The 25,458-nt window shown below is 44.5% G+C and overlaps 1 protein-coding gene across 6 annotated transcripts in view; it reads right to left on the bottom strand.

The window, feature by feature from the left end:
- Positions 1–298: 298 nt before the first annotated feature.
- The window catches only part of MCOLN2 (mucolipin TRP cation channel 2), a 53,736-nt gene continuing 28,576 nt past the window's right edge, over positions 299–25,458 (bottom strand). For all 6 annotated transcript variants that reach the window (XM_047727241.1, XM_047727243.1, XM_047727246.1 and 3 more), the window contains exons 5-14: positions 24,253–24,328; positions 24,052–24,148; positions 22,141–22,240; positions 16,327–16,439; positions 14,963–15,112; positions 13,429–13,530; positions 13,201–13,323; positions 5,228–5,434; positions 3,494–3,615; positions 299–1,153 (exon numbers count right to left, since the gene is read on the bottom strand). In XM_047727241.1, coding sequence (XP_047583197.1) covers positions 1,117–1,153; positions 3,494–3,615; positions 5,228–5,434; positions 13,201–13,323; positions 13,429–13,530; positions 14,963–15,112; positions 16,327–16,439; positions 22,141–22,240; positions 24,052–24,148; positions 24,253–24,328 — 1,127 coding nt within the window. In that variant the 3' untranslated portion in view covers positions 299–1,116. The remainder of the gene's footprint in view (positions 1,154–3,493; positions 3,616–5,227; positions 5,435–13,200; positions 13,324–13,428; positions 13,531–14,962; positions 15,113–16,326; positions 16,440–22,140; positions 22,241–24,051; positions 24,149–24,252; positions 24,329–25,458) is intronic.

Here is a 25,458-nt window from a genome sequence, read left to right as displayed (position 1 = left end):
TTGGGATGAGTGTCCTGCTTAATTCAAATTCTGTTCTTCTCTAAGAAATTTAAAATAGTTGACCCCTAAAAGATAGTGACAGTAGAGATAAATCCATGCATGAAGTGATCTTACTCTCAAGTCATTATCATAAATATTTATTGAATAACTTCTATACATTAACCCTTCCTTCACTGCCTTTAAGAAAGTGAGAAATCCTATTTGGAGACCAGATAGTTAAAAGAGATATGATCTGAATTTTGCACTCAGTGGATATTAAGAAATACTACATTAAAAAAAATAGCAGCGGCTCCTTTTGTTGTGATAAAAATAAATTTATTTGGGGGAAAAAAATACCATCTTTATTTGCTTGATGAGGGCAAATCACCACCATAGTAGAGTTCAACTGTTACAATGAGTGAGCACTGCTACAGTTCACATCCACATGTCACAGGTACTGTCAACACTCAGCACAAGTGACAAGGTCTCCAAATGACTGTTTCCAGTTTATCCCACTGACCATGCCAACAGTTGCTTCCTGTCATGCTCACACACACACACACACACACACACACACACACACACAAATAGGCCCAGACATGTCCACTACAAGTGGTCTTTTGTTGATGTAAGTGTGCTCTTTAAAAGGCTTACTAGTTCTCCAGCTTGGAATTTTTAATTTAGTATCGCAACCAACCTCATTGCTGTGCACACCATGAATTAACAAATGTCTTCGAATCCAATTATCACTTTTAAAACAAACACTTATTGGATGATAAACACGCATCTTTCAACGCATGGCTTCAAGTGCCATTGTTTTTGTGCACTCTGAAATTGATACTTTTTTCCATCCCACCACTGTGACGTCATAAATTAAAGTCCGAAGCGGAATGTCATTATCATGGCTCTATTGCACTCATGCCCAGTAGTTGACTGCGGTCTATGCTTCATCATCCAAGTTCATAAAAGGAACTTTGGAACTTCAGTTGTGTTCAACCAGCTCACAGTCCTCTCTCCTGCTCCACCAATAAATAATTCAGTATTTTGGGGAGTGCTGGTCCAAGTTGTTCAGGGTCCCTCTGCATTGTCACTCGGTAAAGTTAGGCCTGAAACTTGGTTATCTTTAGCAGAAGGACTTTAGGTGACAGGTATCAAGTGGTCCTCACTTCCTTTCCTGTATCAGAAAGGGAGACAAACAAAGAGAAAACAACGATTTCAAAATCTTCGAGATGGAAGAGGACTACTTTAGGTTCTAGAGCTGTTGAGTGTCACATGGAAAAGGAAGAAAGGCTAAGAAGGACAATGCACATTATTTTTGGTTTGAGTGGATGCCTTTGGCATATCTGAGGAGCTGTCCCTGTCCTAGGACCCTGCATCTCCTTATATTGACAAAGTCTCACTCAATGGCTACAACAGATTCTCCCCTTTACTGCAGTGGAGAAGGGGAAAGCTCAACTCTGCATCTGTCCATCCCAGTAGATCTTTCCAAAGAATTACACCACATTAGAACTGGAAGACATTTCAGAGGTCGTATGTCACAGTCTGGCAGCACTGGAAAGATCAGGAGATTAAGGAGAGCTCAGGGGACACATTCAGTAACCGGTAGCTTCCAAAACAGAAACTCAGGTCTTCTGAGGATCAGGCTAGAGGCTCTGGCAATAATTTGAAGGTGAATCAGTCTGTGGTGTTCGCCGGACTGCTTGATTAAAAGAGAGTGACACGCGTCTGTGCTCTGCAGGAGGCAGAGCTGTGATAGCTGGGGCTGTCAGTCACAGGTACCAGCTGGAGGTCCTGAAACCAACATTTGTGATGCCCTCAATCCCTAGGTTCCCTCAATGAGGTCCTTCTCCAATATTTACTCTCCATTTACGGCTTCCCTCAATTAAACCATTCTTAGATTTGTAGCCTTTAAACACAGGCAGGGGTGCTGAGTTTTTGATGGGGTCAAAGCCATCACTTATTCTCAGAACAATCCATTCCCTGCCTCAGTCCCATGACCTTCATTTACTCTCATCGGGTCCATCCAAATCTGCTCAGGATCCAGGCCTTGATCTGATGAGTCAAGTCAAACCGCTCTAGCTGACTTCACCCATGACCGTCTTTAGTAACAGACACTCCTGTTTTCATTTTTGAGATCCCTTTGCTCAAAACTTTCAACATTTTAGTTCTTCAGTTGGCTTCCTTGGTGGATGCCTTCATTCCATTTAATTCTTTCATTCATCATGACCAGCAGACCCTCCCCTGAACCAGCATCTTCTCAATGGCCCCTAGCACAGCATACAGAGGACAGTCTGCTGATACTGCTACTTCTTCTCAGCCCTCAGACCCAATCTGATCAAGAACTTTTCTCCTCTACCCCTTAAACCTTTTACTCATTCCATATGGCTGCATGAGAAAACATTTAAAAAAATCACCTGTGGCTTTTTGTGATGCACACCAAGGTCCAAAAACCAAACACCAAAGACTGACTGGTTACTTTCCAGAATTCACAATTACTTTCTCTGATGAATATTTTTTCTTTACAGTTAAATGCACATGAGAAGGAGCAACTTCACAAGACTTTTCTTATACAAGGTGCCTCTTGGGCAGCAGCTGTCTATTAGGAAAGTTAATTTCCCTTTATCTCAGCTCCTATGGCAACAATTTAATGCTCTGAGAGGAAGAAATGTGATTTTTTAAAACTTCACTTTTCTCAGAAGACCTCATTTTGTATTTATCAGACATTCTTTGGAAATGCTCAATCATATCATTTCAAAATCCCAAGATGCGGTATGAATTGATTAAGAGAAAATACATCTTGTGGTTTTAAGTAGCAATTATGTTCTTCCGTCTGCCTTCAGGAATTTGGTTTAGAGAATTCTGCTCAGAAAACATGGGTGGGGGTATTTTTAGTTAACAACACCACCTCTGACTTCACATGAAAACAAACAAGGGTACAATCAAGCAAACTATCCTCATCTGACCTCCATTCTAGCCCCCAAAACACCATGTGGATGTTTTGCCATCGAGGTGTAGACCATTTGCTTGAGTGTCCTGCTGACACAAGCCAAGTTGGTCAAGGGAGAGCTACTGATGTGTGCTCCCAGACAAGGCCTCCTCTCAAGCAGGTTTCCCACTCTGCTCAAGAAATGTTATTTGTACCCAGTATTGCAGCAAGGGAAAAGGCCTTTGACATTCCCAGAGCTCCACCTCTAAAAATAAGAGTTTGGACCTCTTACATGGCCACCTCAGAGTTCACCTTCTTGACTTTAGGGACATAACTCATGACTTCCCATTAGAGTCTCATAATAGCCCCAAGAGATTTCAACCATGTCATGTGGCTTTCTACTGCATTTTAAAAGAAACAATTCATTTCTGAAACCAGTTTCTGTGGGAGGAAAGAAAATGAAAGACAAATCATTTCCCACAATGAGCTGATTTCTGAGTGCAGAGTAAACCTTGGAAGAACTCTTTGTTAAGGCCATGGAGAATCTCATCGTAGGAGCATGGAGACCTGACTAAACACCATACTGACCTCCTCAGGCAGCAGACGCACGACAAGAAGGCTGAGGACTCTTTCTGATACTTCTCTTTGCTACTATGTTCCTTCAGGAATTCCTGAAGATCCGTTTCAGGAAACCCATTCTGTTGGTATTTCTGTAAAAAGTACACACTGTTGTTACCTTATTTATAGAGCATGAGAAACTGCTCCCTTTGTCAACACATCAAACCCACCTTGGCTAAAATAAAACTCTCCCACATTGCTCGCTCAGATCCAAGAACTGATATTAACAGTGATGCATCAATCTGTCAGTCCTAAAAGCCAAGCCAGGGCCACCATGGGAACAGAAACAATCCGAAAGTCCCAGAAAGAAAGCCATGGCTGGGCAGGGGAGGAGTGGGTTAGTAAGGGGGATGAAGGAAATAGTCAAAAGTCTAAAATTTTAATGCTAATTATAAGACCAGATAAGATCTCCCCTTTCTCTCACTGCCAGTATAGAGTCTAGAGAGGAGTAAGGCCTGTTTCCTCTACTTTTATATAAGTTGGACACTCAGTGGGGCAGAAGGCAGTAAGTTCTTCTCAGTAGACAAAAAGACCCTGCCTGAGACCCCGCTTGTCCCATGCTTCCTGAGGGCACCAAGGCTTGACCCACTCCCAGGGCCACAGCCTCATCAAAGACAGGAACCCCCAGGGCAAGAGTGTGCAGTTCCCATCTCCATGCCCAGCCCTGCTACTAGAGCCAACCACCCATCCCCATGTGAGCACGTGTCTCCCCATGACAAAGCACTCAGGAGCATTTCCAGTGGACGGTGGTCATTGTCATTGTTGTTTTCTTCTTCTTCTCTCTCTTTTTTTCTTTTTTTTAAGATTTTACTTATTTGTCAGAGAGAGTGAGAGCACAAGCAGGGGGAACAGCAGGCAGAGGGAGAGGGAGAAGCAGGCTCCCTTGCCGAGGGAGCCCAACGTGGGCTTGATCCCAGGACCCTGAGATCATGACCTGAGCCAAAGGCAGATGCTTAACCAACTGAGCCACCAGGCGCCCCTTAATGGATGGTCTTCTTCTGAATTAGTTTGAGTTTAAGAAGAGGACAAAACCCCAAGGCATTGACATAACACCTCTGGGTGTTCAGATGCGGGTCCCGGAATGGGATTTTCCAAGCACAACCCTCTGCTGTGGAGGGGCCATCCCACAAGGGGGCACAGAGCTTCCTGTGAGCTACAGAGCAACGATGCAGATCGGTCTGAAAGCACACAGACCACAGGGCGGCTGAGGGAGGCAAGAGGCGAGGCAGCCACGAAAGCCTAAGTTTTCATCATCTCAAGGAAACCTGCACCACGCAGATGGCCATGTCGTGCAGCGTCCAGGCATGCCTGCATCTGGACAGGCTGTCAAGGTGGCCATCATCCCTTATTGCTGAAGCTTATTATTCTAAGCTTAAGTTCCAAGACAGGCAGGTAAAGCTGCCACTGTGGAGACTGACAGCCCAGCTCCCTGACTGACCTAACTCAGCCCATTGGGACCCACATCCTTTCTCTTTTCCAACAAACCTCCAAACCAGTCCACCTCGGTCTGGGTGACAGGGACAATGCCCGAAATGCATATCTGAAATTCACCACCAGCACCTACGAAGTTTCTTTTCTAGAAAAATCTCAAAATCCAAATAAAAGAGTACTATTTTAAGTTAAAAAAAAAAAAAGCATAGCATTTTCCAATATTCCAACCCATACAGAATTTGTTGTTGTTTTTTGGCAGGAAATGTGACTGACCTTAATGGTGTCGTAGGAATCTGTAATCAGTGCAATGAACAGGCTGAGGATCATATATATGAAAAGACTGATGAAGGAGTACAAGTACAGGCGACTGAACAGCCACACCAAGATGCTCTTCTGCTGGATTTGAGCGAAGGTCGCAAACATGTCATCGCCGTTGACCAGAGAAAACAGACACTCGGCAACCGTGTTCAGATCTTCAAACTGTAGGGGGGAAACCAAAATGAGTTTTTAAGAGGTATGGTCCCAAAAAGCAGGAAAGTATCTAGTTAACTTATCTTGTTGTTGTCTCTATTATTAATACTCATTTTTATTTTTTAAAGATTTTATTTATTTATTTGACAGAGAGAGAGAGATCACAAGTAGGCAGAGAGGCAGGCAGAGGGAGAGGAGGAAGCAGGCTCCCCACTGAGCAGAGAACCTGATGCGGGTCTCAATCCCAGGAGCCTGAGATCGTGACCTGAGCCAAAGGCAGAGGCTTAACCCACTGAGCCACCCAGGCGCCCTCATTTTTTTTTTTTTAAAGATTTTATTTATTTATCTGAGAGAGAGAGAGCATGAGTAGGGGGAGGAGCAGAGGGAGAAGCAGGCTCCCCACTGAGCAGGGAGCCCAGGGCAGGGCTCGATCCCTGGACACCGGAATCATGACCTGAGCCGAGGGCAGATGCTTATTGACTGAGCCACCCAGGCACCCCTTTTCTAGATGCTTTAAGATGAATTTTAGGGGCACCTGAGGGGCTCCCTTGGTTAAGCATCTGCTTTTGCCTCAGGTCATGATCTTGGGGTCCTGGGATGGAGTGCAGCATCGGACTCCCTGCTCAGTGGGGAGCCTGCTTCTCCCTCTGCTCCTCCCGCTACTCGTGCTCTCTCTCTTGAATAAATATAAAATCTTTAAAAATAAATTAAAGAACATCTAGAATATACCACGACAAGAAAACATTATTCAAAACTCTCCTCGGGGCACCCAGGCAGCTCATTTGGTTAAGCACCTGACATGATTTTGGCTTAGGTCTTGATCTCAGGGTCCTGACATCAAGCCCCTTGTCAGGCTTCTCACTCAGCAGGGAGTCTGTTTATCTCCCTATCCCTCTGCTTTTCCCCCTGCTTACACTGTTTCTAATAAATAAATAAATCTTTAAAAAAAAAAAACTCTCCTCCGTGCTTATAAAGATAATCTCTTGATATTTTCTTCAGTTTTTTTCCTTTGCACTTTATGTATATTGTTGGTCATATCATCTAACAGTTTGGGATCCTGATTTTTTTTTTCTACTGAACATTTTCTTATGTTATTCACACTTAGAAAGTCTTTTTATAATATAACAGATCATTTCTTAGATGTCAAACTTAACTATTTCCCTCTGGCTAGACATCCCGATAATGTTCACAATATAATAAAGAACAATGTAATAAACATTTCTCAGCACAGTGTTTTTTCCTGTTATTGGGTCTCATCTGCCAAACTGCTTTCTGGAAGAACAGTGGCTGCTGTGTTCTGCACCAGCAGAGAGGGAAGTGTCTTGGACATAGCATAGGCTCAAGAAAGTTTTGCTACATGGAGGGTTTTACATTCGCCTTTCCAACGGTCAGTCCGAGTAATTTTAGCACATTAAAAACTAAAGATTTCCAAGGGTGGGAGAGTGTCAAAAGATGAGGGATCATGGTTTGTGCCTTCGTGGGGCTCCCCTGCTAACAGCAGACAGACCCTAACCTAGACATGTAGTACCTTGTGTACAGCTAGGGGGCGCTGTGGAACGAAAGCGACCTTCAGAACCAGGGCCGGAAGGCTGGGTCATTTACCCGTGAAAGGAGAAAGGTCAGGATTTACTCAGTAAACACCGGAGAAGTAAAGAGCTCAGCCTGGACAGCAGCTGGAGAGGCATGTCTATGCCATGCTGAAGGGCCCCTGTGGTCTTTTCCACACTTCAAGCGAATACAGGCCATCACTTGAAACCAGGAAAATGCTTCATGCCCCAGTGACATCATCTGATCTGTGTTCCTTAACCATGGCACTGGGAAGATCTAGAATGTGCAAAGCCTAGGAGCAGGGAGGCCAGAGACAGGGGCATGCAGGAGCCCCGGGTTGCAAGGAATCTGGGAGAGACTAGGAGGAAGAGGAAGGTAGATGAACATAAGTCTGGGAAAGGACAGACACACCTAGGGAACTCCGTTTTCTGTGCGGCAAGTCCGAGGTGCCAGGGAGAAATGCTGCTATGAGGAGGTTAGTGGGAGGTTCGGGAGCTGAGCATACACAGTAGGGAATCCCACCAGAACCCCACAGGCAGCCATCCTGGCTCGAAGTGGTTGACAAACTATTGCTACAGCAACTACCAACAAACAGCAGATGCTTAATAACGGGACGTCTCCAGGGCCAGAGGGTTAAACATTGGTGAAATGTAAAAGCTTCTAAGGAACAATAACGACCTCAGAGGCCAAAGACAGTGAAGTTTTCAAACACAGATGGGACACGTTTGTGTAGAGTTTTGAACCTGATTCCGTTCTGAGCACGAGACGCACATGTCCACGGAGTCCACGTGGCTCTGGGGATAGCCCCATCCCTGACGAATGTCTCCAGTGCACCTCCACTCAGAGGTGGTGGTGTTATTTCACATGCCGCAAGGCAAAACCTCCCACCCTGACCAGGAAACTGGTCTTTCCCTCTAATTCCCTATTTCTATCAGTGACTTCTATCTCCTATCAAAGAAACATTTACTCCAAAGTAATTGAGTAATTGAATTGATCAGTCTTCCCTTGTCTTCAATCTTCTAAGGTCTGTCTGCTCCTAGGATGTCTGATCCGTTTCAACACCAGCACTTATACCCGGATTACTACAGAAACCTCCAAGCAAGTCTACTCCAACCTCTTCATTCTGCTGTCCAAACTTCAGGAAAATCTAAACTTCACTGAACATAGCCTTCATTTGGGTCGTTTCTCTTGCTTAAGAATATACAAAGCTAGGATACAAAGTGAAAATCCCAACCAAGAAGGCTGGGATACATCTCCTCTTCACGTGGCCTCTTCCCCTCTCCTCACTGTCAATAGCGTCCTGCTCCTGTCTGCGCCCACACACCAGGCCCACTTCTTTCTCTTTTCCTTGTGGATGTGTTCTCTTCACCTGCTGGGATGCCCTCCTTCCCCTCCTCCTCTCCCACCTGTCTGTGTATCCCATTACGCCAACACTAAAGGGTTACTTCAAAGTCCACTTCAAGCCAGACTGCCCTGGCGGCTCTAGTCCCTTCCCTGGATCAGTAAGAACCACCGAGGAAATGACTCATTTGTCTTCTCATCGGTTTATATGCTTCTCCATACCCCAACTAGATAACGCACACCACGTCCTAACCTCCCTGCTCCATGACTGAACCCACAGGGTAAAGCCTGTAACCAAGGGAGAGTACACAAATGTAGCCCACACAGAGATCATGCCCATGCCTTCAGCACATCAGCAACAACTCTGAGAAGCTCTGAAGTTGGTCTCCCCAGAGATGTGGAGGTAACATCCACGGGAGTGACCGCTTAACAATATGCAGATTATTTAACAGTAAGACGGGCAGTTCTCAGAGTAAATATTTTCCATCCCTACCAGCCTTGAGACAATGAAATCAAAGCTGGTTTCTATGGATGTGAATTACAACTCTGCTGGCACCATTAATAATTCTTTTGGATTCTGGTCAAGTTCTTTCTTTAGTTTCAAGAACCCGTAACAGTCTGCGCTTCAGGTTCCAAAAGGGCAAATAGGCAGTTGGTGAGTACATATCAAATTCATTCCTCAGTCTCCCGTGCAGTTACGTGTATCAGCCTAGATGTGACACCTGCCGCAATGTTAATGTTATTCACAACCAGTGTAACCCTCTCCTTTATGCACATGAGGCTTATTTTAACCCACCAGAAATTTAAAAGAGACCCAATAAAGTTAAGTGATACACAGCTTGCCATTTTGTACAAGAAGTGGTTGTGAACCACACAGTCAGTTTTGGTGGCCAAAATCCACAGCAGGAGTGAACTTTAATAATACCCAAGGTAAGGAGAAGAGCCTCATGGGCTTCCAGTCTAGAAATACTACATTTAGAGGGAATTGTACCGGTTCTTAGGAAGTTGTAAGCCCCTAAAAAGCAGGTGCTATTATCTCTCTGTTCTTTGTTCATTAAAAAACTTGCCGAGCCTCTACCACATTCTACACACCATGCTGGACATGGGGAATGCAAAGAGCAAGGAGCCGTAGTCACTCAGGGAACTCAATCTAGAAGAACCTGACAAGACTTGGTGTACACTTGGTAAATATTAAATGGTTATTTCCATAAAGAGTTCCCCTAGGTTCCATGGGACCAGAGTGAGAACTGGAGCATTTGTTCCACACTTTGTGACTGAGCCACAAAGAACTTTCATTTGAATGAACACTTAACCTACAGTGCCTTATTACAGAGAATGACATAAAAATTTGCTTTGAGAGCTGGTCCTGAGAACCTCATGCAACTTTAGGGTGAAATATTTTAACTGGATAACTGTTGTTTTGAATAAGAGAAGAGCTTGGTTTACAAGGAGAAGTCTTAAAAGCATGAGGATGTCATGTAGATTCTGTCCAACTTCTACCCGGGCCATCAGCAAAGTCCAACGATTTTTCAACGGCTTGGTCTTGTCGTCTGTAAAATGAGGACGAGGTAAGACTGATTTATTCTTCACAGTGAAAAAGTCCTCTGGAAATGGAAGAACCGCATTAGAATAATGTTCTTCCAACCCTCATCTTGAATTATTAAACACCAACAGTCTCTAGTCCTCCGTGCCCAGACATTTTGAAAGGGCGCCATGCCAAAGTCCATTAGGGCTGGGATCAGTGTTGGCAGGACACTGGTCCCTTTACTCCCTTCTAGCTGAACCACCAAAATCCAATGTCTGACGGGAAAGACCAAAATCCAATGTCTGACGGAAAAGCAGGAAGCTGAAATATGGGAGGCCTGCTACCAATCAAACCGCCGTGTGAACCTAGTTTTCCTGGCACCTCCTCTTAGAGTGTTTGGTTTAAAGGAAGAGATCGCTTCCACATCCAAGGTTGCTATATTTTAGAAATCCTAGAAAATGCTTGCCATGGTGCCCTGCTTTTCAAGACCTCAGGTCATTCGAAAGGTCTTCTGATTCAACAGAGGCTGACAAAATCTAAAAATTCAGACAGTCCGGATTAATTTGCAGGGGGAGGGGGTGCAGGGCGCTGTCAACATTTTAAACTTCAGAGTCCAAGAAGAAGAAGCAAAGTAGAGAAGAAAAGCACAAAAGTCCAGAACCAGACTGAAGGTCTTCTGCTTCCACTAAGGCATCTGCTGCATTAATTCAACTGTGCATTGCCCCAATATATCGGGCTGGCTAGAGATGAAAGATAGATGCCATTGATGGACCTGCCACGCAGCCCTTGTCGTTCTGCTCCTCTGGGGGAGAAACAGAGGGCTGGCACTGAGTGGGAGCTACAACTCAGGAGGAGCCCTGTACAATACGACAGCCACTAGCTACATGTGATGACCGAGCACCTGATCGACAGCAACTAGTCCAGGCTGAGAGCTGCTCTCTGGAGAAGATACACACCAGATTCCCAAGCACTGAGAAACGGGGGGGGGGGGGGGGGGGGGGGGGGGGGGGGATGGAGAGTCTCTTGATGTTTTATATTGACTGCCTGATAAAGTAACACACTAATATTTTGGATATATTGAATTAAATAAATACATAACTTCAGTCACTTCATCGGTTTCTTTTCTTAATGTGGCTCCTAGAATATGGGAAAGGACAGCTGTGGCTCTCCTCTGGAGCTCTCATATTTTTACTGCAGTGCTGTCAGAGCAACCCAGTCTCGCCTGGATTCTGAAAGGAACAGAGCCAACGTATGAAAACACACTCAGACCCGCAAAGCAAATAACATCGTTTCCTTCAAGGTCGACACATTGAGGGAAATAGGACTGATTACACAGCTATCCTCTCACAGATGAAATGAAATGCTCTTTTGTAAGGATCTGTTTTAGACAATACCAAGAAAACCCCTACAGGGTATTGATCAAAGCACGTGTATTGGGGTCAGACAAACCTGGGTGTAAATCCTATCTCTGCCGTTTACTAGCTGTATAACCTCGGGTAAACTAACATATTAAGAACCCTATTTTCAGTAAAAGAAATATAATATCTCCCCACAGGGCTGCTGGGAGGGTTGACATAGCAAGAGGTAGAGAACTTGGGCACTATATCTATTCGCATATAATGCTCTAGAATGGTAGCCCTCTTAGCAAAATGCAAGCAACATGATCTAATCACCTTCCAGAATAATGGTAGGGTAAGGGAGATGGAGGGCAAAGGAGACAGAAGCACTCAACCTGAGGCCTTGGAGCCAGTGAATTGGAGATGCAAGTCTCAGGCTCAGTGTTCATTCCACACGGTGCAACACTGCCCCCTAGTGACAAAAATGTGGACAAGCATTCAGAGCGGGAGGCAGGAGAGGAAGAAAAATGTAAATTTTCCTAGGCACTAAGACAGTAAGTTCGCCAGATCAGAGAGATTATATCAAAGCACAATTTTTACTCATGAGTCACCTTTAAAGCAGTGGCATGGAAATGGAAGAGCAATAAGATTATCAAGATTTACTATTAACCCAGGGCTTGTCACTTTGTTAATTATACAGTTGCTCAAATAGTAAAACAGTCATTCTCTTTGGACATGTTAAATGTAGAGGAGAAAACCTGCCTGTGTGTCAAGGTACAGGGTTTATTTTAGTATGAGGACACAGAAAGCTGGAACCTTGTGGACTACTCACTTTCTGTGAGTAGTTTGCAAACGAGATTTGATATTATGTTTTGTTTAGTGCAACCATCAAGCTCTAAACTTAAGGGTGAGCTGTTCTATAAGCTTCAACACCACCCTTTGCGTGTTTACCTCTTTTCTCCTTACAGAGAACCTAAGGCAAGCCCAGTCCCTGGGCTGCAGAGATTAAATAAGAGCCATGCTTAGCATAGTACCCAACATACAGGCATCTGGTAACCGCGGTTACCAGTTATCATTGGTCATTGTGTTGTTTCTGTTGTTCCAGCTGCCTGAGGCCCATGGAAGAAAACGATAAGATGCAGTAATTCCTTTTACTTTTTTTTTTTTTTTTGGTTTGAAAGCAATACCTACTGAATTTCATTTCCCGAGGCATCTATCAATCAAATTTATCATTTTAAAACTAGAACATCTGGGGGCACCTGGGTGGCTCAGTGGGTTAAAGCCTCTGCCTTCTGCTCAGGTCATGATCCCAGGGTCCTGGGATCAAGCCCTGCATTGGGCTCTCTGCTCTGCAGGGAGCCTGCTTCCTCCTCTCTCTGCCTGCCTCCCTGCCTACTTGTGATCTCTGTCTGTCAAATAAATAAATAAAATCTTAAAAAAAAAAAAAAACTAGAACATCTGAATGTAACTTTGGTGTCCCTGAGATGCGAAGCCCACGGATAGCCTGGAATTCAGATACTGATCTTTAATAAGGCACGAAGATGACACTGTAATCAAAACCACCTGCAAAGACGTGTGTTATCATTGTAACCCTAGAACTAAGACGGTCCTTTTGGGCAGCCTTTGTCTACCTTCATTCTCTCAATTAATGTGGATGAGAACCCTAATACTTTAGGTGAGAAGACTACCGTAATAATTTTCCTTATTTAATTTTCATTTTCAATACAGCGATCTTGTGTCCAAACAGTTCTCAGCTGGTGATCAGCTGGGCTACTATGCGCCCCCTGAAGCCGGTCCCTGACAACTAGGAAATGTATCCTCTCGTTACAGCTCTACAGTTCTTGTTTCGATATCCCCAAGTCACCACAGTGTCCTGAAAAGGCAAAGAAAACCGATGCGAACATATGTCTTACTGACTTGGAGGGTACCTGCTGGTGCTAAGTGGGAAGCAGGGCAGCATGGGGAGCCCTCCTGGAAGGGCTCTGAGTGCCTAACGTGCAGCAGGAAGAATCGGGACTACACACCTTGTCGTGATACGGTCCTAAGACAATCCAGCCACAGAACGTGTAGCCCAGGTAGATCATACCAGCGCAAGCGCAGAAGCGAAGAACTTTGGGCAGTGAGGCTTGCATCGTTAAAATGAGCACCTGAAATAAAAATCAACAGGATGAGGGAATTAAACAGTGGCTTACCAGGACCCAGTGAAGAAATGAGCCTCAGTCCCCGTGCCCTACCCAAGGCCACATGCTTACGTTATATGCTTGGAAGTACCCCAGGTATCTGATTACGCCAACCCAGACAAAAAGCGTAGACGTCCCGAGCAAAATGCTGCACAGATCGTAATTTGTGAGGTTCTAAGGCATGAAAAAAATAGACGTGAGCAAGACATTCCACTCCACTCAGCTTGTTAATCTCACTTTAAATCGAAAAGTATGGTCTTGGAAGAGAATGGACTGCCTGCCTCTCTCAGGTGACACCAAGCGCTGTACACTGAAGAAGAAAACAGCCCAATTCCAAATGTGTCTCTCATTTCCTCTCTGTGTTTGAATTGGTTGAATTGAGTTTCTGTTCAAACAATATCCTGAAAGAGAAATTGCCCTGACTACTGACCCAGGCATTAAAGAATATAAGGTGATAGTGCTTGGTAAATACCAAACAATACCACTCGGCTATTTTCGAAGGAAAGCTCCAACATGATTTGCTAACCCAATGCCTGCTCTTGAGGACTTCTAGGTCTCCCTGAGGAGACAAACGCACAAAAGCACAGCTCTAACTTAATATGGTAAGTGCAACGAGAGCCACAACGCCCGCTTGTCACAATCGCTTTCCGTGGTGTGACACCAGAATGGAGCTGGGCCTGGAGGACAGGCTGCAGGGGGGCACTGTAGGTCAACGGACAAAGGCTGATCAAAGACCCAAGGCCAAGGGTGGGCAGGATGTCCTGGTGAGGAAGACTGATGGGTTCAGGAGAGCTAGGACAAGGAAGGAAGCAGAGCAAGAGAATGAGGACCCGAGAGGCCATGCTGAAGGGAGGCCACTGCATCCCAGTGGGGGCCCTGTGAGGCAGAAGGTTTCCATACTTCGAGAAAAATGAGTCTGACAGTGGTGTGGATGGGTCTGAGGCATAGAAGGTGGAAGGCAGGAAAGCCAGTGCGGGGACTGTTGTAGCGTCCAGGCCAGAAAGGAAGATAACCTGAAGGGAGCCAGAGTAGTCAGAGTGGAGAGGAGGGAGGCACGGTAGGTGGTCACAAGGTAAAGGGGGTGAGACCTGCCGGCTGGCAGCACACAGGGGGAAAGAGCCGGATGGAGGAGGAGGCAAGATGGAGTCATGAGATCAAATCAACTAACAACCACAAGAGAACATCAGGTGCTTTGTGGTCACTCAACACTCCTGCCCTCACTCCCCTCCCAGAGCACCCATCTGTCCTGGAGAGTCACTACTGGCTCCTGATATGATTGGTTCATGTGCCAGCTGCTTCTTCTGCAACTTGAAAAAAAAAAAAATGAAGCCCACCCAAACTGCCAAGCTTCTCAAACTTCAGTTCCTACTCTGAAGGTGCTGCTGAGTCTCTGGCGGAGACTCATAGGAATGTTACCTTCCACAGAACAATGGTTTTCACATGTTCCCTTGATGAGGAATGAAGTCAGAGGAAGCTTCGGTTATATGGATGTGAGAAGAGAAAATACGAGACTCAGATAGTCTCCATAAGGATTTTATATCTCAAAGCGCCTGGGGTCACCCAGAAGGATGGAAAGAATCGAAGATTAAAATGCGTTGCCCCTCACCTTTGCCTTAATTTCCATTTTTAATATGGATCCAATTACTGTCATTAGGTCGCTGATAATCACCAGGATATACCATCCATTGATGAACTCCCACTGGTCGGCGTCACACACTCGTCGCCTGTACTTCTCCAGGAAGAAATCTAGAAATCTCTGTGGCAAACATTTTAAAAAGCATTTCTTATAAACCACACTGCCCTCTGGAAGGAGAAGACAGGCGCAATACAGTGCTCTTGCCTGTAAAGTGACGTGGTGTTACCTTTCCCAACTGGATGGAGCCACATCAAGGGTGACGGTTATGGCCCCCGCTTTCTCCCATAACCTACCAAAGCTATAAGTCAGCATTCCAGTACCTGCTAAGTTAACTCACACATCAGAGGGTTATGCTCTAACACCAAGAGACTCCTGTCATAATACATAACACTCAGGACATTCCCAATATTTTACCTGTTACCATCTCATTCATTCTGACAACCCCATGAATCAGGCCTATCTCCAGAAGAGGGAACTCAGGCACAGAAAGGCTAGGCCACGGTCTGGACCCAGCAGCCTGGCTCCAGAATGTGTGTACCCGATGGTGGGAGTCAATATGACTCCCAATGATATGGCCCCTAACTCTGGCAGACCCAGGACCCTGAGCTTGGATTCAGAATGTCAAGAGGCTTGGGGGACAGGCAGGAGAAGTGGATATTTACATTATAAGTCAACAAAGGTCAAGAATAAGAAAACTAGAGTGTAGACTATTTTCTTGCTCCAAATGGTATCCACAACAGATGACTTCCTTTTCCCCCTGACCCCAGTCTGCATTTAATCGCATGCCACAACCCAGAATAAGATTTGTGGGAAGCTGAAGTATACATTCTAGAGAACTTGGAGGGTAAAAAGGTAAAATGAAGCTCAGGAGAGAATTTTTAAACTATTTATAAAAATAGAATAAAGTATTTTATGCTTCATTATAACCCATTTGCCATGCCTCCCTGTCAAAATGAACTCTGATTTAAAGACAAAAGATGAAACCCACACATGCTATTACTTTGTTTTTAAGATCGCTCCTGAATTTAAAAGGGTCTCTCATTTATTCTGGAAACATTCAAAAGCTTGAGAGTTCACCACTGTGCACTTGTGCCTAGTAGCTCAGTTTTAAGCAGGATAATTATCTGATCCCACCTGACACGTCGGGAGCCCTTAACTCACCCTCCACACCTCAGGCTGATTAATGCCTTGTGGCGGGGCGGCAACCATTCAAAGGAATCCAATCTAGTTGAGAGCTCCAGAAAGGGCAGGATGACCCAACATCAAGGGTCCACGGTCTGGACAAACAGGGCGGAGGCCAAGAAGGGAGAGAGCACACTCGAACACACACTTACCTTGCGTAACCTGAGAGCTAGAACAATGGATCTTGTGCACAGAATAAGAGACGCCAAGCAAATCACAATGACAAATGCATCAAACACCAGGACATACTGAGTATTTTTCTGAACTGCGGAACAGAAACAGAATTCAAATGTCAAATTCATGTTACTTGGGAATAATTTCCAAACAGAATGGCAGTCTGAAGAGAAGTTCAAATGATAAATGCTTGAACATCAGAAACAAATCACACTGCATTCATTCAGAAGTCTTTACATAAGGTGAAACATTCCCTGATGTTAAGAACTGTACATTTAAAAACATATAAACTCTCTGCTACAAGTACTAAAAATATTTTCAATGGGCTAGAACTCAATAGAGGGTGGTCCCTTTGGGCTCTATTCAAAAGAGGCAAAAGGGACATACTCTTGAGTTCTTTTTCATAAAAGCACAAACACCAAGTTCTCCATCGATGAGGGAACAATTTATTTTTTTTAAGATTTTATTTATTTATTTGACAGAGATCACAAGTAGGCGGGGGCAGGGGGGGGGGTTGCAGGCGTGGTGCGGGGTAAGCAGGCTCCCTGCCGAGCAGAGAGCCTGATGTGGGGCTCGATCCCAGGACCTTGGGATCATGACCTGAGCCAAAGGCAGAGGCTTTAACACACTGAGCCACCCAGGCGCCCGTGAGGGACTAATTTAAAACACCACTCCTCAGAATCCATTTCTGCTTCTCAACCTTACTGTGTACCTGACCAGTAAATAGTGCTAATCCCATGAGCTGCTTCTGCGCATGAGGCAAAGAGCCCCTTGGAATGGAAGTAAGAACAACAGTGACCACATTTTTGTGGTGGAATTCACCATAGCACGGGGGAGTATACTGGAGGAATATGCACCTGGAACCCCAGCTCCTCTGAGACCTGATGGTCGCTTTCCCAACGCCTGGTCCCCTGCCCATTTCTGCAGCTTCGGTACCTGTCCTTCCTCTCTCCCCACCTTCTCGACCTTGAGGCCACACTGTTGTTCCTCTGTCCCTGCTCTGATCAGGTTTCCTTTCTCTCTTGCCTCAGGGACTTTGCAAGGGCTGATCCCTCTGCCTGGAGCAGGGCCCTTCCCACCCTTCAAATTAAATTCTTCTTTTTCAGCTTTGGGTTTCAGATGAAATATTTTCCTCCTCAGAAGAGAATTCCCTAGATTCCCATCCATATCAGCCCCCTCCTATACTCTTTCAGAGCACTGTGCACAAGTACACACACCTTCCAAAACAGCACATCAAGGGACACAGAGACAGGGCAGAACAGGAAGGACAGTCTCGGGAGCCTCATGAGCTGGGTCTGAATCTCAGGTCTGCGCTCAGAAGCTGTGGAGCTTTGGGGAAGTTGCCTCAGATGTCTCGTCCAAAAAAAAAAAAAAGGTAGGAAAAAAAAACCCCTCCACCACAGGGCAGTTGTGAGGATGAAACAAGTTCATAGACTAAAGCCCCTGGAAGAGTCCCAGGGAAAGAACAGCATTTCCAGTGCTTCCTACTGGATATCACCAGTCGGTCTATCTTCCCCACCAAATGACTGACCCTAGGAAGCAGGGACCACATACATTTGCTCAACACTATGGTGTCTGTGCTTTCCCGATGCTTCAGAATGCTTACAGAGGAATCCAGAGCCTCCGGAACATGAGAAAACTACTGAATAACTCAAGTTAGAACCCGTGAAGGTCTGAGCTCGTTACATGCAGAGGGAGAGAAGGCACAGAGCTGTGAGAGGCCAAGGTCTCCAGAGGGACCTAAGCAGTAAGAGAAAAGGACCATCCAAGAGCGACTCCTGATTTTCTGTCTTGAGTGAACTGAGCTCAGTCTGGATGTTCACGACAAGAGAGGACGAATTGGTGGCAGTTAAAGCCATGGGTGCGGACATGGCCACTGAGACCACAGAGGGGAACAGGGACTAGGAAGGACGGGAGGAGGGGCCGCAATGTGGGGAATTGTGGGAGGAGCTGAGCTTAGGAAGTAGACTGAGAAGGGCCAAGGGAGAGGAGAATGGCACTGAGGACAGGCGACCTTCGGTGGGGCACTCGGGGTGGGGCGGGGATTATAAAGCAGAGCCCTCTACAAAAAAGGCCTTTAACAAAAAGACCAAGTGTCCATGGATTTAATAATTCAAGGGTGTGAGCAACAGTGGCCAGTCAGTCTGAGGGCAAAACAGCTCATCCTGTGGGTTATGAGCAGCGCCAGCTAGTAAATGTAGTTCACTGAGCGAATTACTGAGCCTTGCGAAGTTTTAGATGCCTCCACTACAAAACAGAGCCTACTGTACCTTCTTCATGGGCTGTCAGGACACCAGGTGAAATAATCCGCGTCAAATGCTTGTTAGAACAGCACCTAGCACCTAGCACTTACATTTACTTATGGCCGTTTTATAACTATGTAGTTTTAGTTATCTTGAGATATCATCTGATGGGTAGGTAACAACATAACGTAACCAGAACCCAAGACTTTCTTTCTTTCTTTCCTTCCAATCCATCTATCTATCTATGTCTGTCTGTCTATCTGCCTGCCTGTCGGAGCCATGGGATGGGACAGAGGGAATAGGTATGGTGCTTGGGAAGATGGGCCTGAAAACCTTATGAAACACAAGGACAGCATCTAGTACTTTCCTTGCTGGCATATAACCAGAACAAAATCTCTATGATTACTTGTGTTGGGTCTTATTTACAAATGGGGAAATGGAGGCCCATATCTAGAAGGATAAACCACCCACCCTAACAGACAAACCAGTCTCATATTCAGGCTTTGTTCTCCTTATTATTGTTGTCATATTAGCTTCAGACATCTTTTTATTTTTTTTTTAATTCCAGTTGGTTAGCATACTGTGTAATATTAGTTTCAGGTGTACGACATAGTTATACAACACCCGCCTGGGTGGCACAGTCAGTTAAGTGTCTGACTCTCAGTTTGTCCAAATCTTGGTTTCAACTCAGGTTATGAACTCAGGGTCACGAGATCGAGCCCAGTGTTGGAGTCTGCTCAGGACTCTCTCCTTCTTCCTCTGCCCCTCCCCCCTGCTCTCTCTCTCAAATAATCTTAAAAAATCTTAAAAAATAAAAAATTTTGAAAAAAGAGCCCATTTCCTGGTTTGTCTGTCTCTCTCTCATATTCTGTTTTAATTTTATCTATTGAAAAGACTAGTTGGTGTGCTAAAAAAAAACGAATTTTATGAATGTTGCAATTGTTTTCTTACTCCATTGAATCTATATTCCTGCCATAGGAACATTTCTTAAATTTTGGTTATAAAACACTAATCCAGAGAGATGCCCCTGCCAACCTGGTTAAGGAAGTCATACACACCACCCCTCCTCCTGGAGGTCCTGAGGAGTCCTGCACTAACTGCCACTGTCCACCTGAGGGCCTCTAACCCAGGGCTTCCCCTGCTTGCGAACCGCTCTTTCCCTGTGACACTTGGGAAATCACCCCTTAGTGGGGGATCTTGCCCACCAGTCCCTACCGTCTTCAGCCCCTCATACCTTCCTTCCTATGTTTATAAAATCCAGTTAAAGTGAAGATGAGTGGCACACTTGGGGATGGGTATTAGAAGTCATAAAAGGCAATGTGAGGTTTGTGTGTGAAGATGGACGATCCTTCATCATTCTTCCTGAGATAACACAGGTAATGACAAGAGGAAGAGAAAAACCTCAGGGTAAGAATACGGACTTGAAGGAGCCTCAGAACTTTCTGGAAATAGCACATAGATCCCACCAGATGTCACCCTTGCCTTTCTCCCACTTTCAATCCATCCACCAGACAGCTTCCATAGATGGGGGAAAAAAAAATCCACTTCCTAAGCTGGTTTCCAAACTTCAGCTTTTAAGGTTTTCACGTCACATCATGTAAAATTCATATTCTCCTAGTAACAGAATCTGGTTACTTAGGACACAGGTCTGGGAGAAAGATGAATGTTCATGTTTCTACTCAGTGGTCTGTGAGGTTTGTGTTTCTCTTCATTGGCCACAGAAGGGAGCCAGAGCTCCTCTCTTCTGAGAACAGGCACCAAAAACTCCCCAACAACCTAGCAGCCCTGTGGGCGTAAAGGAAACCAGGTTCTGGCAACACATTTGACCCACTAACTCTTTCAGTCAGAATGACTATTCCAAACCACATATCACATGCGACAAAGGTTAGCTTTTCTCACCTTAAATAGCTGAATCTACACTTGGACTTGCCAAATATGCATGTGATCTGTGTGTTTCTTGGGCCGGGGGGTGTCTCTGCTGGGAAATAGGAACCACTTTCAAACAGAAAGAAACTAAAACTGTCTATGCTGATCAGAGCCTTGAGTCAGTTAATGGAAATACTAAAACCAAACCTTCAGAATCATTGGGATATATTATATAACCAAACAGCCCCGGGCCACACACAAATCTAGATTAAAATAAATCTAAAACAGTTAAAAAACCACAGGTATTTTATATTTTCTTTGGTTCTAATAATCTGATCAAAGGCAAATTCACTTCAACAAAACTGGTAAATTAAAAAATACTGACAAGGGACACCTGGGTGGCTCAGCCCACTAAAGTCTGCCTTTGGCTCGGGTCATGACTGCAGGGTCCTGGATAGAGTCCCACATCAGGCTCCTTGCTCAGCGGGGAGTCTGCTTCTCCCTCTGCCTGCTGCTCTCCCTGCTTGTGCTCTCTCTTTCTATCTCTGATTTAAAAAAAATTTTTTTTATTATTTTTTAATGGAAAAGATACTGACAATCTGGGGCACCTGAGTGGCTCAGTCACTTGATTTCTGCTTGTCTTGATTTCCGCTCAGATCATGATCTCAGGGTTGAGGAATCGAGCCCTGCTCTGTGATCTGCCTGAGACTCTCTCTCGCCCTCTGTCCCTCCCACCCACTCACTCATGCTTTCTCCCTCTCTCTTTCAAATAATAAATAAATCTTAAAAAAAAAAACTGACTTCTGAAACTAGTAGTACATTATGTTATTTCATTTTTCATTCATTCATTTCATTCATTTCATATTTCAGTAGTATATTATGTTAATTCATTAGATTTAAATAAAAAAAATACTGACGATCCATTATTAACACCATCACGACCACCTCATTAAAAAGTCCCACAAAAACCATTTTAACCTGTGGATGAACCTGTGGTGTTTTCCGAGTAACAACTGAGTAAACCACTCAGTGTTTGTACAGGCTGCTCTCTGACCTCCAAGGTTTTGATCTCTGTCCATTGTCAAACACTTGGCTCAAAGCATACCTTCTCCAAAAATCACTGCTGGTTTTTATTCCTCACTCTACCCCCAAAGTTAACCATTGCTTCTTTATCCTCATCCCTTTCTACCTCCACCACTTAGATTTCACAGTCATGTCAACGTCTCTCCTGAGGCATTTCCTTTCTTTTTCCGTAGTGCCTAGCAATTATTATATGCCAACTCGTGTTTGGTGCTTTCCTTGATGCAATTCATTTAATACTCAACATCCTGGAAGGTAGGTACTATCGTCACCCTCATTTTATAGAGAAAGGTACTAAGAAATAGACAGGTTAAGTAATTTGTTCAAGATCACATGCATAGTGACTAAAACCAAGACCCAGGCAGTCTGGCTCTAGAAACTGGCCCTAAGGACTGGGAACACGGCCTCTCCTAAGACATGTGCAGTCAACACCTGCTGAAACGGAACAAAAAGGCAAAGCTCTAGGATATACCGCAGAGGACTGAATGCTCAAGAGTTTTCTGGAGCTCTTTCTTCCCATCACCACTTAAATACCCCCAACCTCAAAATAATGTGTTAAAAATCATCCATGGTCCATCATGAGCAAGCAGGTAACATACTTACTAGAACCAGATATGTTCAAGTCTTTACATTCTTCAATTTTAGCTTCACTGTCAAAATAGATCTTGATCTTGCCACTGTGAGCTTTATTGTCAAAGGTGATCTGGAGACACAAATGCACGGCAAGGTTACTGTCCAGCAGGAAGTATGGCCCACCGGAGCAACTCTGCTTCAAACACCACTGGCATTCACACAGCTCACTGATTCCAGAATAATGATACTGATGAAAATGCCCTCGTCACATGATTCCTTCCCACGTTTCTGTTACTAATGAAGAAATAGGGCCCAAAAGGTGAACACGTGCAGTTCTAATGAATCACATTTGGGTTCAGAGAAATCTGAGAGCGTAACAACTAACCAGTCCTCGGAACAAAACCAAGATTCACCAGTCTATGACAAGAGAACACACTGATCTCATTTACTATACCGATTAGAATTTAAAAGCATTTGCTTCAGCTTAGTCCTTTGGGAATGAAATGCTAGGTCTTCACTAGGATGGAAATTATTTTTCTGTTTGCTTCAAATGCTACAATGCTTTCAGAAGTGACAAAGATTGCTCCCAGGCTGCAGGCTGAATTTAAGATTTCCAAACAGCCTCGATCTTCCACTTATGTTTCAGTCATACTGTTTACAAGTGGAATGCGCAGAAGATCTTAAGGCTTGAGAGCAGTACTGCGGGGGCTTTCCCAGGGGAGGATGAGGCTGTGCGTGAGCCAGGGTTAGTGGGGGTGTCCTCAGAGGCAACAGGCCCTGAAGTGGGGCTCGCAGGTCTAATTCTCAAGCCTCTGGTTTGGTTGGAGGGATATTTTTGGATTACACGGAGTGTGACTCATGGGGCGAGATGCCGGGGCACCTGTGGATTTCGTTACCGATCCCCTACACATGCAGCTCTACAAGCTCTCTGCCTGTGAGTACTGGGGGTTTTTGCATTGTGTTCTGTAATATGTAGGACACCCCAGGGAGGTTAATCATACTCTTCTGTGCCAGAGACATTCTTCCTCACCACATGTCAAGATTTAGAATTACTTTTATTTCTTTGTGTACGTGTTTTCCAGGTAAGCTCTTCCACCAGGCTGTAAGTTTCCTGAGGGCCACTGCACCCTGACAGTGTGGCCGTGTCTGGTGCGTAGGGGGGGTACTCATTCCATACTGACTGGCTGTTGTTGAACAGAACACTCCTCTGAGTTGCTAAAGGGTGGTCACGGACAGCTGTCGGCTGAGCGTTTGGTTTTGTCCCTCTATAAATGGGAGCGAAAGAGGGAAGGTAAGAGGGAAAGTCCAAGGAATGAGAGGGCCAGTTACTCTCCCCACAGAAGCATATACTCTCCTCTGGTGCATGTGCCTCCCCTCAAAATAAAAGAAACAACAACTAATCCTTTGCAGACTGGCCCTCAGATCAAGTGGGGGAGAGGGAGCACTTTCTGCCTGGAGGTTTGAAAACATTTGCTATTAACAGTTGCAAAGACCTTCCTCTGAAAGTAGCAGAAACATCAGAAACACTCAAAACACTTGTCATCAACTTTTTTCCCCTAATATATTATGGGAGTACTAGGTCAAAGCTAATTTTTAAAATTCCTCTTTCCAGCCCAGAAGTCTGGTTTTAAAATGTTGGAAAGGGTTTGGTTCATTTTCCCAAGGAATGGTCTCTGGACCAACAACACTAGGAAGTGTCATTAAGCTGTTTGAAACACAACTGCCCCTAACACATCTCTTAAAGGCTGGTGTGTTTTCCACTTGGCATCTGCAATAGGGGGAAATCTTTGTGCTATTTTACAATCTTTCTGTTAGTCTGATGCTTTTTCAAAAGCAAAAAATAAAATAAAATGAAAAAGAAAAAGAAAGAAACTTAGGTTTGGCATCTGCAATAGGAGTAGAGAATAATAATAAAAACCTTTAGTAGGACAAGACACTTGCCGTGTTCTGAAAGACGTAACAGTCTGGTAACTCTCGGGAATGAATCGTCTGTAGGTCAATGCCTTTGAGGTGAAAGGAAATTTCAACTTGTAAGAGCCTGAATAAGAAATATTACAAGGTATAAATTGTCATGGTCTTACTATCCTACTCTGCTTTCCCCACCCCTGTCTCCTGGGAAATGAGACTTAAAAACATATTTACCGATAAAATTCCAGTCTGAAGAATGACGAGTTCTTCCAATCCTGAGGGGACTTGGAGAGGTCTAAGTGAATACAGTCTAGAGCAATGAAACAACAAGAAGGATTGTTTCAGGCAACAATCAAATGCCAAAAGTAGTGGGGCAAGGTGTGCTGAGAAGCAGGACACTTAAAAGTTCCAAAGTGTCTTCCCACAAAATCCGTATTCATTGTAACAAGACCTGTAACTTGACAGGGAAGAACCTGGAGATATACCCTAACCACATAATCACAGTTAACATCACCAGTAATGGGATAAAGAGACATCATGAACCTCCTGAAATGATGTACTATGTGGTATTCTCCCTCCAAATGCATAACCTCAATCAAGTCATAAAGAAATAGAAAAACCCAGGTGAGGAACATTCTCTTTTAAAATGTCAAGGTCATTGAAAAAAAAAGGGGGGGGGGCTAAGGAATTTCATTTTGCTCCAGATTAAAGGAGATTAAAGTGACCTGACAACTAAATGCATTATGTGATGCTGGCCCAGGGAGGTGCCAGGGGGTGGGGGAGGGGCCCATGGCGAGGGTAAGGGAGGGAGGTGAGGCGATGGGCAGGCAGTTTTCTTTTTCTATAAAGAACAGGACAATGGGTGATATGTGAATGGGATTTGGAGATTACAGTACTGTATCCAGGTTCCTTGGTGCTTTTGAGCACTGTATGGTGGTTATGTAAGAGAATGTTCTTATCTAGGGGAAATGCACATTGAAGTATTTAGAGGTAAAGAGACATCAAGTCTGCACCTTATTCTCATACTTTTCAGGAGAAATATTTATACATTGGAAGAATGATAAAACAAAAGTGGTAAAATGTTAGCCTTTGGAAAATCTAGATGAAAGGTATACCAGGAAATCTTTGTGCTATTTTGCAACCTTTCTGTTAAGTCTGATGTTTTTTCAAAACCCAAAAATAAAATAAAATAAAAAAGAGAAAAGAAACAAATTTAGGTTTTACTCAAGTAAAAGCAAGTTATGAACTGTAAACTATAAAAGAACAATTCCAAGAGCCTCCCATAAAAATAGTCTCGTCCTTGGGTAGCTCAACACCTTGAGAGGAAAGCAAGGAGGTCTAGAAATGGCGAATGCCTTTCAAGGTCACAAAGCCCTGACACAGAACAGGGGGAAGCCAGCCTGGCTGACTCTTGCCCAGGCTGTTGCTGCCCCTTCATGC

This window comes from Lutra lutra, chromosome 4 (assembly GCF_902655055.1).
Source record: "Lutra lutra chromosome 4, mLutLut1.2, whole genome shotgun sequence".
Classification (NCBI taxonomy): Eukaryota; Metazoa; Chordata; class Mammalia; order Carnivora; family Mustelidae; genus Lutra; species Lutra lutra.
Note: the sequence above shows the minus strand (reverse complement) of the source record. Positions and strands in the feature narration are given on the sequence as shown.